An 18846-nucleotide genomic window follows, 5' to 3' on the forward strand; every position below is an offset into this window, starting at 1 on the left:
TAACCGTGCCAGAGAATCACAGCACCAGGATTAAAGAAGTAGCACCAAGCATGCAGCCTTCTTTCCCTGAAGTCTGGTAGTACCAAAAGATCATGGTTAGTCTGGATTGCTGCAACACCCGATGTCTGTGCAAGAAAAAAAAAAAAAAAGAAGCCAAAACACACGAAGCAGAAGTTAAATCTTGCATTTCACTCCTATGATGGTCTATCTCTGTTTTCTGCACGTAGCTTACCAGTTTGTATGGACCACGTTACTAATGCAAACTTCAACACCTAAGAAAAAACAGTCTCCTTTGATATATATCTTTTATATATATATATATATATCTCAAGTTCTTAAAAGTTTTCCTAGCTGTGTAGCAGGTTCCACAGTGCCCCAGATAGTTTTAAAAGCATCTGAGCAGACAGTTTCAAAGGCATCTAACTGCCTTGGAGTATCTCTCAGCCCTTTGGTACTTTGGAAAAGCTACTTGTGTTCTCTGACCCCACCTGAGGCTCCTCCAAGGAAATCCTGACTTCTGCAGGAATGCTGGCACCTGCCCCTGGTTTTCCTCCTTCCACACCTTCCTAACTCCAGCTGGAGGGACCTGTTAAGACCATGGCACAGGGGAAGAAATGGTCTCGCAGCCAGCTGGCCCTGTGAGCAGGTAGGAAGGTGTTAAACTTAACAGCCTGTGGAGTGCACAGAGCAGGAGGCTGCTGGCCTTAGGCACCTGTCATGGCAGTTTGCATCACCGAGGTGTCAGGGGGGTGACTGCTGTTTGCTCCTGGGGAGAATTCACTGTAACAATCAAATTAGGAAGGAACAGGGGTTTGAAGCAGATTTGCGCTTCCTAGGACAGCATTCACGAGTAACTGAGCCGGGACACATTTCCCCCTCATGGCAGTGTTTGCTGTGCGTTTCTTTGCTAGACTTGGAGAGTGGTCTCAGCTCAGCGTCTGTTCACCTCTCGGAATCCTTTTTTACCAAGCTGTACTGCTGGGCTGTGACAGCATTTCCCAGACGACTTCTCAGCAGTGCTAGGTGAGTCTCCTTTACTCCCTGGTGCTTTGCACACCTCCATTCCAGCCCCTCAGCTCTGTTGGAGCCGTCCTCCTTCCAAGGGCGCTGGTGTCCACCAAGCAGGCTGTGCTGGATCTCCAGTGTGACCACAGCTCTCCCTGCCTGTCCCTGCTGGCTCCCAGGTGAGGAGTGGCTCTGCTGCCCAGTAAGCCTGACTGTCAGGTCTGTCCTGTGCTGGTGCCCCTCTTGGGGGACATTCTGGCCACAAGTCCTTACAAAGCTTCTCCAGCACTCCTCATTGCAGGTTGTGACCTACCTGACAGGCTGAAGCCACAGCCTGCAGCCTGTTTGAACGGAGAATCCCAGAGACTGTGGCCAGGACAGGAGGAAAGTGCAGCTTCTGGGCGGGACCTGCCAGTGCTTGAGGTGACTTGTCTGCATGAGCTGGAAGGCAGCTGATGGTATTTCTGACTCTGTAGCAGGCTGGATTGCTCAATCAAAACATCTATTGGCATAACCCCAGATCATCTGATATTGCCTCAGCATTACTTCGCATTGGAGCAAAGGAACATGATGTTGGAAAAAGTTTATATGCCCCAAACATGTTGTCTCATGGCGGGAGATCCACACGAACAGACTCACAGCTGGAAGAGAGGGAGTTACCGAGTATTTCACTTTAGTCAGAGCCACGCCACAAGGTCTCATTGCATAAGCATGTTTTTATACCAAGTGCATGCATGGCTTTTAGAAACAAGAATGTCTCATCAGAAAATCTAAGGTTAGCTTAAGTAGCTTAAATAGCAGGTTTTGCTAACCCAGTTCCTTGTGGTGGATGTAAGCCTGGAGCTCACCACAACTCGTCCATGACACTTAGCAGAAACCATTTGGCAAATTTCAAATTTAGAAATGAAGAAAACATTGCTGCAAAAAACCTGATGGATCTGACATTACTCTACACAGAGGCAAAAAATTATTTTCCTGCTTCTTATGTGTGAGTGCTGGTGGCCTTGCATGGTAGCGTGGTGTGCTGGACAGCCTTTCATAATTCTGAAACAGTGATGACTGATAGATTTGGGTGGTTCAAAAAAACACCAAGTTCCTGTAAGTGAAAAAATAGAATTAGAGGTAAACATCAGATCTTCCTGTCACAGCATGCACACACAGGAAGATTTACAGCTATATGATAGACACAGGGAGAATGGGGAGGAAGCAGGTAAGAACATACCCATAAGCTGAATTCAGGGGCACTGAAATATCATATAAATATAATATAATGCTAGTAACTATGGAATATGTCTGTTTAATCTTCAGGGTGCTGTGGAGCAGCTTCCATCTGCAAGCGGTTCACTACTTAGGCTGCTTCCATGTCAACAATGACAATGCAACTATTAATATCAAAAGTAAGAACAGCAGCTACCTACTATGCATCAGACAGATGCATGCGTTCTGCAGCAGAAAGGAAGCACGACCAGCAAAACAAGCCGTTTGTGATGTCTGATCTGATCTCTTTGCAATATGCCAAGGGAGACTCTCTCTGAGCAGATGACTACACTCAGGTATTGCTTCTTCACTGTTCTGATTCTCAGTGTTTCTCTTCCATTTGTTTTCTATGCTGTTAATTTGCATGCACAAAGATCTCTTCAGAGGCTCAACTTCTCAGTGAGCGCAACTTTAGCAGAAGCCTGTAAAGCACTTATTGAAGACAGGGTGTTCTTTCTGAAGGAAAATGCTTTAAAAACATCATTCAGGGAATCCAGTTGCACAGAGTATGTCACGCAGAACCACTACGTGACCCGCACCCTCTCGGCTGAGGAGGCTGCCTTCCCCATCGCCTACGTCATGACCTTGCACAAAGAGTTTGAGACCTTCGAGAGGCTATTCAGAGCGGTTTACATGCCCCAAAACATCTACTGCATCCATGTGGACGCCAAGGCACCGGCCTCCTTCTGGCAGGCGGTGCGGCGCCTGCTGAGCTGCTTCCCCAACGCCTTCCTCGCCTCCCGGTCAGAGCGGGTGGTCTACGGAGGCATCTCCCGCCTGCGGGCTGACCTCCACTGCATGAGAGACCTGCTGGCCTCGGCCGTGCCCTGGCGCTACCTGCTCAACACCTGCGGCCAGGACTTCCCCTTGAAGACCAACCGGGAGATTGTCCGGTGGCTGAAGGGCCTCGGGGGGAAGAACCTCACCCCTGGGGTGCTGCAGCCCCCACACATCTCCGCCCGCACCAAATATGTGCACAGGGAGCAATTATACTCTTTATTTTCTTTCATGCTGTGGACATTTGTACGCAAGCCCCCTCCCCCGCACAACCTGACCATCTACTTTGGCTCCGCGTACGTGGCCGTCAGCCGGCCCTTTGTGGAGTTCGTGCTGGAGGACCAGCGTGCCATTGACCTGCTGGCCTGGTCCGAGGACACCTACAGCCCCGATGAGCACTTCTGGGTGACGCTCAACAGGATCCCGGGTGAGCACACTTTCACTTTTTGTTCTATAGGTGCACACGTGCATGCAGAGGTGTGCACGTGCACTCGCACACACACATATCTGAGGCTGACTTTGACAAAGCCTCGGTGAAAAATGTGATCAGATCATAACTGACGTAAAAGGCTGATCTATCAATAGGCTTATTGCCCTTTTTGATCATTGAGGGAGGGCGGACTGCACCGCGCGTGATGTGCACTGCCGTTCTGCGTCTGAGCAGCAAGAAGCTCAGGGCATCCAAGTTCAAATTGAAATCCTTGGACATTTCAGCTGGCTTAGGGCTTTTATCAGTAAAAATTGAGATGAAGAGAAAAGAAGGAATAAAGATTCAAATATAGAAGCTGTGTAAACGTAGTAGTGAAAGTGTTTTCTGCAAGATATTAATTTTTCTGAGGGGAATTTTATTTTTCCACAAAATTTTATCTCTATCTATTATTCCAGAGCCAGAAAATCTGAGTTCAGGCTAGAACCTTCTTCTAGTCTTCATGTGCTTTTCTGTGGGCACACGTATATGCACACACACCAGCTCTCCCATAACGCCTGCAAAACCCCCAGGTGCTCATAGCTGTTGCCTGAACTCCATTGCACACGGTCAAATATTTGTTCAGAGAAACAGAATCAGAGCCAGTATTTTCATCTTTGCCTTATGTATCTACAATTAATTTTACTTTGTTCATATGATTGTGAAAGGATCAGAAGATGCACAGGCCTTCTCCAGCATGCACGTCGCTTTTAGAAGCACCTGGTAGGAATTTACTGCTCCTGACTCCCTAGAACTTCACAGCAGCCCAAAGCAGGGATATGAGGAATGGAAGCAAGGATACATTTCTTCTCTTGTCTTTTTTTTTCCTTTCCACTTTCTCTCTACTGTAATTGCGGGAAATGAAAATGGGGCAGTAACAGAGAGGCAGGGCATGTCTACTTTAATCTAAGCAGCAGACTGTGGGTTCGTTTTGCAAGGCCAGTCTGCTTTCAAATTACCACATAACCCTCTACAAGAACAGTGCTTGCTCTTCCCATAATGATATTCTGCATCTGGCGTGCACAAGATACACAAATGGTGTAATCATTAGCATACATTATTTGTAGCTAGCTGGCTTTTCCAGGAAGCTGGTTGCTGTGATCTTGTTATAGCTTATTGCCTCAGAAGCAATAAACCTGGGACCAGAGATGTTTTCCACAATCAGAAAGCTTTAGGTGGTTGCCTTTTGCTGTACTGCACTGTGTAGCTTACATAGGCTGTACATTTCATTGTTTATTTCCACAAATATCACCGTATGCTTTCCATTATGGCACACTGGTGTAACATTTTTTCGTGCTTGTTCTCTTTGCATCTGAAAGATGCAACATTTCCATGGCAGGTATGTTTTTTTCCTCTTCCTTGTTTTCCCTGCCATTACATTAGGGATGTAAAATGTGGCCATGAAGCTCTGACAGAGGTACTCAGGAGCTGCTGCTGTCCAGGATTTTGAATCCAATCTTGTAAGTGTAGCACAGGGTGTGAGACACTCCTCTGAATGTGTCTGAGTCAGATCGAGAGCTCTGAGTGATGCTGGGGTGAGAAGTCATCCCTCCCAGTGCATGGGTGTTAGCCTGGGACTCAGTTCCTGCCTCTAACAAAAACCTCTCGTCCAAGTTTAACCAAACCATTTTCTTTTAGCTTTTCAGGCATATCAAAGGGAGATAATGGTATCAGGCAGTGGTCTAGCTGTTAGAACCAATAGCTGGAGGCTCCCAGGCTAGCAGAGAGATCATTTAAGGACCAGTTTGGATGGACAGCATATCATGAAAGATCTAAATCAAACAGATATTTGTGGTTTCAGACAGCTGTGATAATCTCAGTTCAGATAAAAGATTAAAAAAGACTGTTTGGCCCCCAAATCTTAAAATAGCATGCTTATTACCCAGAGTCATGCAATGAAGACCAAGATTTCTTTTAGCCCCCTAAAGGCTAAAGACCTAGAGGCTCAGAGGAGACCTCATCGCTCTCTACAACTGCCTGAGAGGAGGCTGTAGCGAGGTGGGTGTTGGTCTCTTCTCCCAAGTAACAAGTGATAGGACAAGAGAAAATGGCCTCAAGTTGGGCCAGGGGAGGTTTAGATCGGATATTAGGAAAAATTCTTCACTGAAAGGGTTGTCACGCTTTGGAACAGGCTCCCCAGGGAAGCGGTTCACTCATCATCCCTGAGATATTTAACAGATGTGTAGATGTGGTGCTTAGGGATGTGGTTTATTGGTGGATTTGGCACTGCTAGGTTTATGGTTGGACTTGGTGATCTCAAAGGTCTTTTCCAACTAAATGATTCTATGATTTTATGACTTTCAATTCCCATTCAGTTGCTTTTCAAATAACAGTCTTATCTTTGGTATTTACCTCAGGCCACTTACCTCCCACATGACTCCCGTGTGACAGAAAATTTTTGAAAGTCACTTTTCAGATAAGCAAGAGAAGCACGGGGCAGTTAAAGGAAAGCATTTGCAAAATATGTAGGCCTGAAGTGGCTGGCCCTAAATGACTTGCCCCAGGTCTCACAAGAAACACATACCACCGCAGTGCAGGTTAGTGGCCACGTCCCAGGCCAGCAGTGTGAGCACGCAGAGCAGAAATGGGGTTCTGGTTGCCTTGGGAGAGGTGTGCGTCCACAGCCCATGCTACAGAGTCCTTCAGGGGAACTTTCCTGAATCCTCTTCCGAGCCAAAGTCCTGTCTCCACTTCCATGCGATATGGTCACAGCATATGCATGACTTGGGATGCAGGCAGTCTCAGGTGATAACCCTTCATACTCACTGACACACACGTTGATGCACACATACGCTGGTCCCCTAGTAACTTACACATTGTTCAAGTGGGAAAATAAAGGTCAGGAGAAGTAATAGCAGCACTTCTCATACAGATGTGAGCGTGCAAGATGCTTTTACAAGGGGGATCGGTACTATTATTTCCCATTCACAGCAGCAGGCAGAAAGGGGTGAAATGGTATTCCCAAGGTCTTCAACCGGCACTGGAGCACTGACACCTGACTCCCAGTCTAATGCACTGGATTCAGCTGCTTTTTGGGAATTGGCTCACCTGCAAGATAACACATGTGGTTGCACCAGCCCCACTCCTTTACTAAGGGTGAGTGTGCACAAGGTGGCTGAGCACTAAGAGCTGGTTGTTGCCAAAACAGGAAATTTTCTCCTGCTCATCTCTTTCCACTCCCTTCTGCCCACCAGTCCTGTGCCAGGAGCTTTGCCAATTCAACTCACTAGATCTGAGGAAAAACAAGTCTCCTTTTTTTTCTGACTGAGTGTATGAATTGAATTGACTTGGTGGAGGATCTGGCCAGCACGGAAGTCAGCACAAATTAAAGCTGGGGGCGAACACACAGATGTGAGCAAAAAGGAGAGGAAAATGGGAAGGAGAGGAGGAACAAGAGCCAGACCTTCCCTTTTCAGTGACAGTGAGACATGAGCCTGGCTCATGCCACCTTCTACAATGCCACCTGTGTACAGATATTTTTTTAACATCTGAACTTGGAAGGGTAGGGCAGGATATTTAAAGGCATTGCATGTGTTTTACCGGTACTAACAGTTTCTCTACAATTTTCACCCCAATGCAGACGAGATGTATTTGGGGAATGCAGTACTGCTAACTGAACATATTTTTGTTATTGCATTTAAGACTTTTTCTAGGAAATGAGGATATGGAGATACAAACTTTAAAGTCCCATGGGTTATATCACTCTTGCAAACTTTGCCTGTTTAAAACTCACATGCTCAGGTCTTTGTGCTACAGATTTTGTCTATAGGAAGTTCTTTCACGTTGATCCCAGCGAAACAAGTCATGGCTTTGTCTGCTTTAATCTTCAAGATTATCCCATGCACACCCTCCAACTGACGAGTAAGCTATAAGGAAATATTCAAGAGTGCATCCTCAATGCCAAAATAAATGTTAAAAGGACTAGCCCATAGTCTGATGAACAAATGTCACCTGTGTGCCACAGGTAGTTTACTGCAATATCCTGTAAAAATAGCATCTATTTTCCACTTTGACCTTTCTGCTAGGGGTGCTGCTGGCATCAGGTTCATCTGTACAGATGATCTTTGTCTTAAATGATCTGGGTTAACACCAGCCTGGAAAATGTAAAAGAGTTCATTTGTAATCAGTCATTGCCCTGGATCACTACGTATCCTATAAATGGCTGTGCTGGCAGGACCGAAAGGGCTCGGTGGTTATGGGAACAGCCAGGGTGTTCCAGGGACAGGGAATAAATCAAAGGCCAGCAGTATGTATTTAGGTAAGAGGCTCATCTCCCAGAGTACTTTAACCACCATCTTCATCCTTTCTCTCAAAACTGTGACTGAATACACTTGTGCACATGGTAAATATTTCTCCTAGTCTCCTGCACCTGTTCTGCAAATTTCTTGTTCAGGTTTCTCCCAAATTCAGGCATACCAAGAATGTCCTATATTATCCAGACCATTTCCGTGGTCCCTCTTGACAACATCTTGGCAAGCTGGTCTCTGTCCTCTCTGCTCTGTTGCAAAGAGACCAGAACTATTACTGCAGGCTGGGAAACACAGCCGAGATGCTGCCTCCTACCTGCTTCACCAGGGTGCATGCAATGGCTCCTGATGCTCAGCAGTGTGTACCAGGCACTGCCTCTAGCTTCAAAACATCACCAACATGCATGGAGACGCTGTACTGAAAAGGAAAATGAGGTCTTAGATATTTAGTCACAAAAAGATGCTGGCAGAGCATTCTCTCCTCCACAAGCTCTCTGACCAGAGCCAGCCCTGAGGTGCCCTTCACTCTCCTCACTAGGGGTTATGAAGGATCTCTGTTCCTAGGAAGAGCTGTTACATCGGAGGCCACGGCTACAGCTGGATTTAGAAGTGAACTGCAGTCAAAACTCAATAAACCAGGTGAAGAAGCAGAGAAGTTTTGGGGGGACTCTTCTGCGAGCACACTGGACAGATGCCGCGGAGTGTTGCATGGCGATGTCCACGCTGGACAAACACTACAAGCTTTCTAGGCATAACAAGAAACCCAGCTATGACCAGAAGAAATTGGGTTTTGCATCTGCACTCTGATGCTTTTGGGGAAGGATTATTCCTAGCAGGGTGCTGCTCCCCCTGGGGTTCGCTCTGTGGCTCCACAGAAATTGCATCAGCGCAACTGAAGGGCCTGTGCGGAGCCATGAACAAGAGGAGCAAGAACTTCAGGAATATGCTTCATGTGGCATTGTCACTGAGGAGCTGAGGAATCACCACCATGCAGCTAGCTGGTGTGCCTCCAAAAGGCATGGCGTTGCTGCACAGACACAGCATAGCACTCTTGACGCAGGCTTTGCACAGACACATTTACTTTGCTGATTGTGGAATGAAAATGAACGTTTTAGTTGGGAGCAGAAGCGTGCTTCTGAAGTGCTTTCCATCCAGCTGTTCCCCTCTTATGGTACGCTAGTTTTATTCAGATAATGGTCTTAGTGCGCAAGTGGATTCCTTCTTTGGTGGAACCAAACCAAAAGATGTACATTAGCAGCACATCCAGTGCACTGCGGCAGCCAAGAGGGGCACAAAGATCTCAGCTGGGGAGCAGCCTGCACCACTGCCAAGCACAATGCTGGTCCTAAAAAGCACACTAGCAAGTATGTGCCAGTAGAAGACTCCAAAATGTCATGGGCTCATGTTGCATAAGTAGCTAGGTGATGCCTGCTCTGCCGCAGCTGCTGTCTCCTGCCAGCATGCCATTTTGGTTGGTCCTTATTCAGCTCTACGTTTCTCCTGCTTCAATATCCTTTCTTTGCTCTCCATCTCTTGCCATTTCCCCCATGCTGAACTTCACCTGTTTTTCAATGTTCCCCTTTCCTCTTGCTTTCCTTTCCTGAGGGTAAGTGTAAGAGATTGCAGGTTCTGGCGCTCACCCAGGATCCTTGTTCCTGGATACCACAAAAAACCACCCTGCATGTTGGGGTCTGCAGCAGGTCATCAGGGTCTGACACATGTACTATCTAAGATAGAGAAGCCATATGTAAAAATAATAAATGCCATTTTGGCCATTTTGTCAGAACGCAGCCATGTAGATCAGTGTTTTTATGTCCGTCTCGACTTGCGTTGCCACATCTGCATGAGAACATTCTCATCCAGACACTGCTTCTTCCATCTCATCCCAAGTCCAGCACCAATAACCCCATCCCAGCACCCATGCCTTCCAACTCAGGTGCACGTATGGCAGGGAAGTGTGGCAACACACTAGGCTACTGGGGGATCGCTTGTCTGGGGCATCAGTCTTGGTTTTGCCGAGGTGTGATGAGTATTGCAAGCCCTAATATAAGAGCTGGTAAATCCCTAGCAAGCCCTTCAGGCTATGAGCTGCAAGAGAAAGTCTGCATGTGGCAACTGGCTGTTACAGCAGTCACCCACCCATTCCCTGCCTGGTACAAGTGCCCAGGTACGTTCTGGCAACTGGGCAAGGCTGCAGATGCATCCTGCCATGTTAGAGCAGCCCTTCTAAGCTTCCATGACAAGACCTTAGCATGTGGTTCTTTTCTCTCCCTGAAAATGCTGGCGATGTAGCAACGGTGCCATGCTCAGCATTTCTTTGTTCCCTGTCACTGCAGAGAGCAACAGCAACTAGCCTGGGGTGGTTTGCCTTCACACGGGGTGCGAGGTGGTTAGCTACAGTAATGCACCTCTCATCCCCACTCATTATGGCTGGCACAAAATTCACCCAGCCATGCACGGGCAGTACGGTGCCACCTCTGGGTTGTGCCTTGGTCACACACATCCCTCCAGAGAGATCAGGAGTGGTGCCTGGCAGTCACTCGGTGTAAGGGAAGCTGGGGGCTTGCAGGGAAAGTGCCAGGGCAGAACCACGTTTATTCCTGGTTTCTACAAGAAGCCTTCAGAATGGGGACCAGGTGTGGATCACGTGTCTTATAGAAGGGGGAAAAAAAAGGAGCACCTTGCCACTTTTGCTCTTGTGCCAGCCCAAAAAGGTCATTGGGTGCACAGCATGCCATCGCTACCTGCTGCAAAACCAGGCAAACTTTCGCATCAGCATGAATACCAGGCAGGTGATTACTAGAGGGGTAGCCCACAGTGTCCTGTGCAAGCCCACAAACCCAGACCGCTCTCTGAGCTCGCTGGGCAGGCCACAGAACCACGGAGCCTCCAGCAGCTTCCCATCGAGCACAGGCACCCAGGGACATTAGCAGCCTCAACCCCCTATCTCTGAGTGAAGTTTTTTCTCCTGTTGCTGCTAATCTGGCACAGAAACTGGGAATCTATGGAAGGTGACGTTGCATTCTAGCTGGTGCTTACTTTTCCAAGAATTCATTCACCTGTGCCAACCACCATTTTAAGTGTTTTTGACGCAGTTGTATATTGGGTCTAAGGGCAATGTTTCTGAGCTCTCTCCAAGCAGGATGAAGGTTGCTGACATCTTCATTCATTTTACCAATGATCGGGAAAGAATTAAAATGGTGGATAGTTTTCTTTGGAGTGTTAAACCACCCCCAAACCGTGAAAGTGTATCTGCACCATCCTGGTGGCAGGTCCTCAGCTGGGAGCTGAACGGTAGAGGGAAAAATGAGGAGGACAGCTGGCACAGTGTGTCTCAGGTAGTGGCAGGCATGTGGTGGGTGCCGCTGGGGGTCAAGCTGGCAGGCTGTCACGAGAGGTGGGAGGTGTCCTTGCAGTGTCACCGCAGTGCCTCTGAAGCAGTAGCTTTACACCCAAACAAGAGCTGGTGGCTCTCAAGGAACATTCCATTCACATCCCTTGGGTGTGGATGTGAGGTCTGAGAGTAAGACCGGAAAATTCTGACTAGCATTGCTAGCACGTTCATCAATCACATTAGCCAATTCCTTATTTTTAAGTGTTTATATGGCCATTTGCTTGTACAAGCAGGCCTGTGGGTTTTTTTTTCCAGACGATTTAGCTTGCACTGAGTTTCTCACTACAGCAACTTAATCATTCAAAACTACTTCGGTATCTTGTATATTCGGTATATTGTAGACAGGTCTGTGGAACAACCTTCTCCTCAATGCATGCATCATACTAATATGCACTATTGGGGTTCTGTTCTGCCTGGTAATGTTCCTTTTCCTTCGCTTAGTGCCCACCCTTCAAAAGACAGACAGAGATGCAGAAGCTTTTAGTATTGATTCCAGACTGTGATGCTAGCTGAATAAGCCATGTTCTAGAAAAAAGGTATTTTGTATCTGCGTCTGCAGCATTACTCATATAACTAATCCTTGTTCTCTCGTTCATATTCTCCATTATTATAATGAGACTTCCTGGTTGAGCAAGAACTTCTCATAGGAGTAAGGCATAAAAAATAGGGATTTTCCTGTGACTGTTACTGAGTTTCATGCCCACAAAGCTGTTGTAATCTCATAGTTAAAACCTTTCTCTTTTGAAAAACTTACTTAACCGAAGGTGTTGCAACACAGTTGCAGCAGTCACAAAAACTCACCTTCTTCACAGCAGAATTCCCTGAAAAATTACTCTTGTCCCCTGTCCACCAGATATTTGGTTCATCTGAGAAGATATAATTTAAAATAGCCTGTGGTCTCTGTGCAGTCTGCAGCCGCTGGATTTTGAGCGCTGCTTTCAGTAGGAACAATACTTTGCTTTACAACCAATTGTTTGCTTCTTACTAAAACACTACTTAGTGATGACAAGAGAAGGAAGGGTATGTCTTCAACAGGTCTTTTTGAAAAGTCACAGCTAAGAAATGGGCTTGTGTTCCTTTACTTGATTATCTTTACAACTAATAGACATTGGTATAATAAGGTTCAAACAGCACAAGCCCTTGAAGAACAGAATCAGATGGGAGTAATTTAAGGAAGAATTCTTTTCTTTCTAAATTCTGGCATCAGGTAATGTCTGTTCCCACTCCTGCATGTAAGCAACTAAACTTCAGTCCAGCTGCAGTAACAGAGACTTGTCTTGACGTTCCCAGATGCTGAGTTGCCAACATCCCTTGTTTTTGTTAGGGGGGAACTCCAGTCAGGCTGCTTGAATCTGTCTCCTTCCACCTATGAGCAGATTCATCTCCTAAAGGTACGTTACACGTGTTGAGAGACAAACCTGGCTGCCAGCACCCTGCCTGGGCAGCTGAGGTGGAAGCTGGCAGAACCATGCCTCATGGTGCCGGGGTGGGCACCGGCAGCTCCTGTGGAGCAGCAATCCCACCGGCTGTCCTCAGCCCAGGGTGTCCCCACAGGTCCAGCGGGCTCCCACTCTGGGAAGCAGGTGTCTCCTGAACAGCCTTGTGGAGTTCAGCTCGTCTCAGGTGGGACTGCAACCCTGCCAAAGACCCTGGGGTTAATCTATGGGTCAATAACTGCTCAGGAAAATTTGTCTTTCAAGATGTATCATCAAATGAAGCTACTACAGCTGAGACCTTCTCCTTCTTATCCATCAGATGATTCAACGCAGGAGCTGCAGTTTGGAAAAGAGCTGGATAAAAGTACAGCGAGCAATTCATGCCAAAGTTTCTGTTAACTTTCACCATCAGCACCACTTCACAAACAAACTGTATTTATAAGAACAAGCCCCCGAACAGTGTACAAATCTGAAATCAGTTGCTGAAACAAATATTTCAAGGAAAATATGGTAAATCCATTTTTTTCCCAGTGCTGAGCTATGCTTTCCCCCGCTCTTTAATTAACTTCCAGAAATGCCTAGTTTACTCAATTTGGGTGATGGTGAATAATGTGGAGTCAGTAGTTCAGTATTTCTGGAAGGCAGTGCCTTCCAGTGCTTTTGTGGATGTCCTGGGGTCGTTCCTGTTTTGTCAGTCATCTTTCTGCTTTCCCACTGTGTCAGCATTTACCAAGTCTATCCACACACCACATTTACTACCATCTGTTACAAACAGGTTTTTAATTTGGGATGGTAATGCACATTCCAGCCCATTTAAAGTGTTTATCCCCTGCCATCACTGCCTCTTTTTGTCTTTTATAAAGTGTTATCTTTAGCTTAATGCTTTCTGTGGAAGAGTAACTTTTTCTGAATTTTCCCCAGGACAAACCCACACTTTTTGGCATGTTATTTTATTTGCTAATGACCCAATATACAGATATACAGAGGGGGAAAAATAGAGTCATGAAGTTCTGGTTACAGCTGCCGCCTAGCTCTGTTTATGGCAAAGTGTTGTGGTGGTTCTGCTGGAGGATCATACAGTCTTTTTGCATCTGATATAAAAGTCATGAGTCGGTATTTGCAAACCACCACCCTTACTTACCAGGAACAAACTATCCTTAAAAACACAGAGCAAAGCAAGCAAACAGAAAAAAACCCAGCCCTGATGTTTAACCTTTCTCCCATCCATTTTCTTAAACCCCCCCCGAACTCCAACCCCAACCCCCCCCGACATTGTTCAGTGCCTTTAGGGTCTCATTTGTCCCTCACTGTGCTTCTCTTCAAGCTCACAAGCAAAATAGTTGTTGGGTTATAGTAACTGCAGAGGTACTGTACTTGTTGCCGTCTAGGAAAGGAACAGAAAAAACGCAAAACAGTAACAAAATCTCACTTTGCTTTCACCTTTTATTTTCAGAAAACACCAAGGTTAGGATGATGACACACTCTTGGCTGCTGTTTCAGCACTGAGGGTTTCTTGTGTGTGCTGCAGTCACCAGCTGAAACTGCGCTTTACAGAACTGCTGGCAAATCACCTCATTTAGGATTGTGGTTAACCAGCAAAATAAACAGCCTAGATTAGTACACTTTTTAAATGAAGTTATGACAATCTGGAAGATGAGCTGATTAGAGTTAAAGAAAGAGAGAGGTCAGAACTGGAGATTAAAATGTCAATTTTATTTTAGTTAAAATCATGTTTGAAGGGCTCAGCTTCCTTGTCTTTGCACAGGTCCCACAACCCCAAACCGGTGCTATTATGCATTTTGTACAAGCTCGGAAAGTCTTTGTTATCATCGCAGAGTAAATCAAGGAAAATGGCTGTCTTTTCTGTGTAGGGAGTTAGTACAAGTGACAGATAATAATACAAATATTATGAAGACGTTTTCATAAAAGGCTGCGCGGTTCCCTCCCTGCCACTCACACAAGCATTCCCCTTAAAGGGAAAACAGGAGGAACCAGGATTAACAGGCTTTAAATGTCCCTTTTAAAAATCTGGAAGAAAAATACTTGAACGTGTCTAGCTTTTCAAACAGCTTAACTTTTGCATCAGCTACGATTAGGCTGATATCAGGGGTTATTAGTATTTATTAATACTTACTATTGTTATTACTGGTGGACTCCCCACTCCTGGTGTGTACTACAGATTGACGAAAATGACTGAGTGTTGCCAGGGAGGAGGGCTGGGTGCTGGGGGGGGGGCTTGGGGGGGTGCTGAGCAGGTGGGGGCAGCTCACCTTGTCCCCCAGCTCACCTTGTCCCCCCTGCTCCAGCCTCCTGCTGCATCGGGGGGAGCGGGGAGCAGCTGCCTTGGGACAAACCCTGTCCCCCCTGGCCACCGCCACCATCAGTGCTGGTGCACTTGTTAAACAGCTTGAGCCCCAGGTACGCCCCGGCGGTGACGCTCGCAGTAATTCTTTGCATTTGAGCAAGTCAGTCTTTTTCATTTGCTTTTCTGCTTTGTTATGGGAAAGCAGAAACGACGCCCGCATTTTTGTACTTGCTGGCATGCCACTTGGCTCGCCACGCCTTGCCTGCTCTGCCTTCTGACAGCTCAGGTGCAGCGGGGGGCACTGCTTGCTGGGCAGGAAAGAGTACAAGATGGGTAGGTTTGTCCCAAGCAGGTGAATAAGTTGCACGCAGGTGTTTGTGCTGCCGTGAGAAACTGGGGCTTTTCAGCTTTTCTCGGAGAAGTGGCTTGTCCATTGGGTGGCGGTTACAGAGTCTGTATCTGCACTTTGTTCTCCAGCAACTGATTGAGCCAGTAAGAAAGACAAAATAATTTGTGGAAAGGCATAAGTTCATAGAAAGCTTTTATTATTTTATGCCTTTGGTTTTTTTGCTTTGATTTTGGTTTTGTTTGTGGGGTTTTTTTTTCTTTTTTTTTCCTGTATTCTGACAGCAGTTTTAGGAAATATTTCAATAAACTTCTATCACTGAATTGAATACAATACTGCAGTGCAGATCAGGCCAGGCGGTCTCCCGACCTGTACTCACCTGATCTGCTCTTGCTTTCGAAGGCAAACGCCTCACCCCGTGGGCACGGTGCTACGGTTACTGCCTTGTGCTGAAGGTACGGCAATTCCCCCGACTCACAGCAGCTGCCTACATGTTGCATCCATGTTGCCTGTTTACTCTTCAGCTATTACCAACCACTGAATGTTCGGCATTTTCCCCTTAATGACTCAAAATGAGTGTTTGCCAGGTTATAGCTGGACAAAGAGAGGCACTCTTACTAGTTTATCTTCTAGATAGGTCCTGTGATCTGCCTAGGCTTGTATACATTATTATATAACTTTATAGGCTACAATTGAATTTCAGCGGTTCCATCCAGTTGGATCATGTTTGAATTTGTTCTGTTAGTCTCTTCTTAAAAAAAAAAAAAATTACCACTAAATTCATGTGAAAGCATTATATGTCGGTGACCCAGTGTTCAAATAGCACTTGGAGGGCCGTGCGGGTTGGGAAGACTCCGTGGGTGACTACACACGCATGTGGTATCGTAGTGAGGCTGTTGCAAAAGAGGGATTTTATTTCTCGTGTGAAATGTCTAGATCTCTTGAGTTGACATTGTGTTTATGTCATGAAAGTTGCTTTCATTGAAGAAACTTGACAACAAGGTTAGCAGCCAGGCATCTGTTGATGCATATTCCTACATATTGCACCCCAGCTCCGTAGGGAAAGGTCCCAGAGAGCGGACATACACCTGAACACATAGCTGCTGAAAGGATTAATTATCTGGTTTTCTGTTACCTAATTGCAGGTGTCCCAGGGTCCATGCCCAACGCATCGTGGGAAGGTAACCTGAAAGCAGTGAAGTGGATGGATATGGAAGAGAGCCATGGAGGTTGTCATGGTAATGTGTACATTTTTCTCCATTTCTTCTACCTGTTCATATAGTAAAAACCACGTGACTGCTGCCTTTGTATTCCTACAGCCTCTAACCATAATGTGAGCAAGTCTTTAGACAGTGCTTCATCAGCGAGATGACATTAAAAAGGAATCCTCTCCTTCATAGTCCGTATGTGAATGATAGCAGCCACATAAACAGAGAGAAAGCTGGAATAGTTGCTTCTTCATCAGTAGTTTTATAAGATATATCAGCCTTGGGAAGGTGGATATTTAGCAGCACTTAAGGCTCACATGAGTTTTAGCCCACTATGTTCTTGAAAACCTTGTGGGAATTTTCTTGCAGGTGGGTGGGAACAGCCCACACGTGTGTTCCGTGCTGGGATGCGGTTGTGCTGCAGCCAGCAGCAGCGCGCAGGGCAGGTGTCCTGGGTGAACCTGGACACATCTCAGCTCTCAGCTGGGTACCATGCCTGCTGGAGCCACAGCTGACGGGGAACCTATGGAGCTGTGGGCTGATGGTGATGGCTGAGCTTTGAGTTTTCCTCTGTCCTGCTACTTCAGGGCATGACATTAGCAGCAGATCATCCTCTGTACGGCACACTTAATTTTTCAGCCACCGGTTTGTACATTACATGCTGCTACTACTTCTGACATATCCAAGTGCAACAAGAAACGGGATACCAAAATGCTAATGATACAAATTTTATTTCAAGAATTCTTGATCCATAACATAGTTGTTTCTATTAAGGAGAAAAATTTTGAGAACTTCAGTCAGCTTCAATTACAGCAGTTTCACATTGGCATTTCTACATTGAAATCAGTGAAATTACACCAATATCACCCAGAATTAATCAGTGGAAAATCTAGTATGAGTAAAAGTATTGGTTTCTCTACACTGAAAGAAGGACATTTCCCTTTGCTGTGTTTCGTCCTTATCTGAGAAAGACTTTCAAGTATTAACACTTTTTTTCTGAGTTACCTCCTTATTTTGCTCATTATTTATTCTGCAGTAACTTTCTTCACTTCATCCCATCGTTCACAGTTATTCTCCCTGCATGCCCAGTAGGCCTGCTAGCGTGTTGGCTCTGTAGGTTATTCCTAGAGGCTTTGCAGATAAAACTTCTCAAAAAGAATGATTTGGATCCTTGCTTCTGACATTGCTTTTTTTCTTTGTCTTTTGGCAGGCCATTATGTCAGAGGCATTTGTGTATATGGAACAGGTGACCTCAAGTGGCTTTTTAACTCCACCTGTATGTTTGCAAATAAGTTTGAGCTTAAAACATATCCCCTGACTGTAGAGTGCCTGGAGCTGAGGCATCGGCAGAGAACCTTGTCCCAGAGTGAGGTGCAGGTGGAACCCAACTGGTATTTTTAGCTAGCCCAACCCCAGGCTACGACATCCATAAAAGCGATCAAGAGAATAGCGGCAGCAATCTTAATTTCGGCTGTGCCAGAGGCAGAAACTCATGAGACGGGTTTCTTTAAGATGTTCTGTAGATGCAGCTTGGATTGGCTTGTCTCGCACTGCCTGCGAATCTCACCACGAGGTGCAATTTAACACCTGGAGGCCAAAATGTGAAAGATCCAACAAGAGACATGAGGGCAAAGCTCCTCTTGCAGCTGGAGGAGCTTAGCACTTTTGCCTTTTTGCATGTGCTGTTTTCCAGCCCCAGCTTTTGTCTTGCTCCACTGCCATCGCCACCTTTTACTATCAAAATATAAACAGTCATGCATCTCTAGCGCTTCTTGTGTCTAAAAGACAAGTGTGCACATTTGGTAAGCAAAAAGGTCACAGTCAGCAAGATCTCCCAAGCAGGAACACAGCTGCTGGCCGTATGTACAGATACCGTTTTGTCAAAGACACTGGTATTTACTGCAGAGAGCTGATGGAAAAGTACTGGAAATGGAATAAAGACACTTTGCTTCCCAGATCATACCTGTTCTTTCAATATCTGTCACAGCAAGCTTTGTAAGAGAAAACAGCATCTTTTACTAGATCTGTGGGTGTGACAAGAAAAACCAGACAGGCTTTCAGGCACAGGAGCCCTTCTCTGTGTCTGAAAAATGGGGGCTTCCATATTTGTCTTATTTGGCCAACTAACAGAACTGAATTACTTAAAAAAGCTCTCTACACGCAGATTTCAGCTCACCCGTGTCCTTAGATTGTCAAGTGTAAAGACACAGAGGGAGAGATGGAAAGCGGGGAAAGCAGTAGCAATATTCTGAAATTTGAAAAAAAATATATTTTCAGGACTGCAAGAGCAGTAACTGGGCTCTGGTGATAACTCAGTAATTCTTTGTCACCTTTTGGTAAGGCATGAGTGTTCTTCCTACGTTTCCTTCCTTTCATCTTCATATAATGGTTAATGCACATGCTTA

General features: G+C 46.0%; 1 protein-coding gene across 1 annotated transcript; it reads left to right on the top strand.

The window, feature by feature from the left end:
- Nucleotides 1-2324: 2324 nt before the first annotated feature.
- Nucleotides 2325-18389, top strand: GCNT2 (glucosaminyl (N-acetyl) transferase 2 (I blood group)). Its single transcript, XM_005434953.3, has 3 exons — nucleotides 2325-3466; nucleotides 16379-16471; nucleotides 17652-18389. Exons 1-3 carry the CDS (start codon nucleotides 2518-2520, stop codon nucleotides 17840-17842), a joined length of 1233 nt encoding a protein of 410 aa, XP_005435010.2. The 5' UTR covers nucleotides 2325-2517; the 3' UTR covers nucleotides 17843-18389.
- The last annotated feature ends 457 nt before the right edge of the window (nucleotides 18390-18846 follow it).

This window comes from Falco cherrug, chromosome 3 (genome assembly GCF_023634085.1).
Source record: "Falco cherrug isolate bFalChe1 chromosome 3, bFalChe1.pri, whole genome shotgun sequence".
In the NCBI taxonomy this organism is placed as follows: domain Eukaryota; kingdom Metazoa; phylum Chordata; class Aves; order Falconiformes; family Falconidae; genus Falco; species Falco cherrug.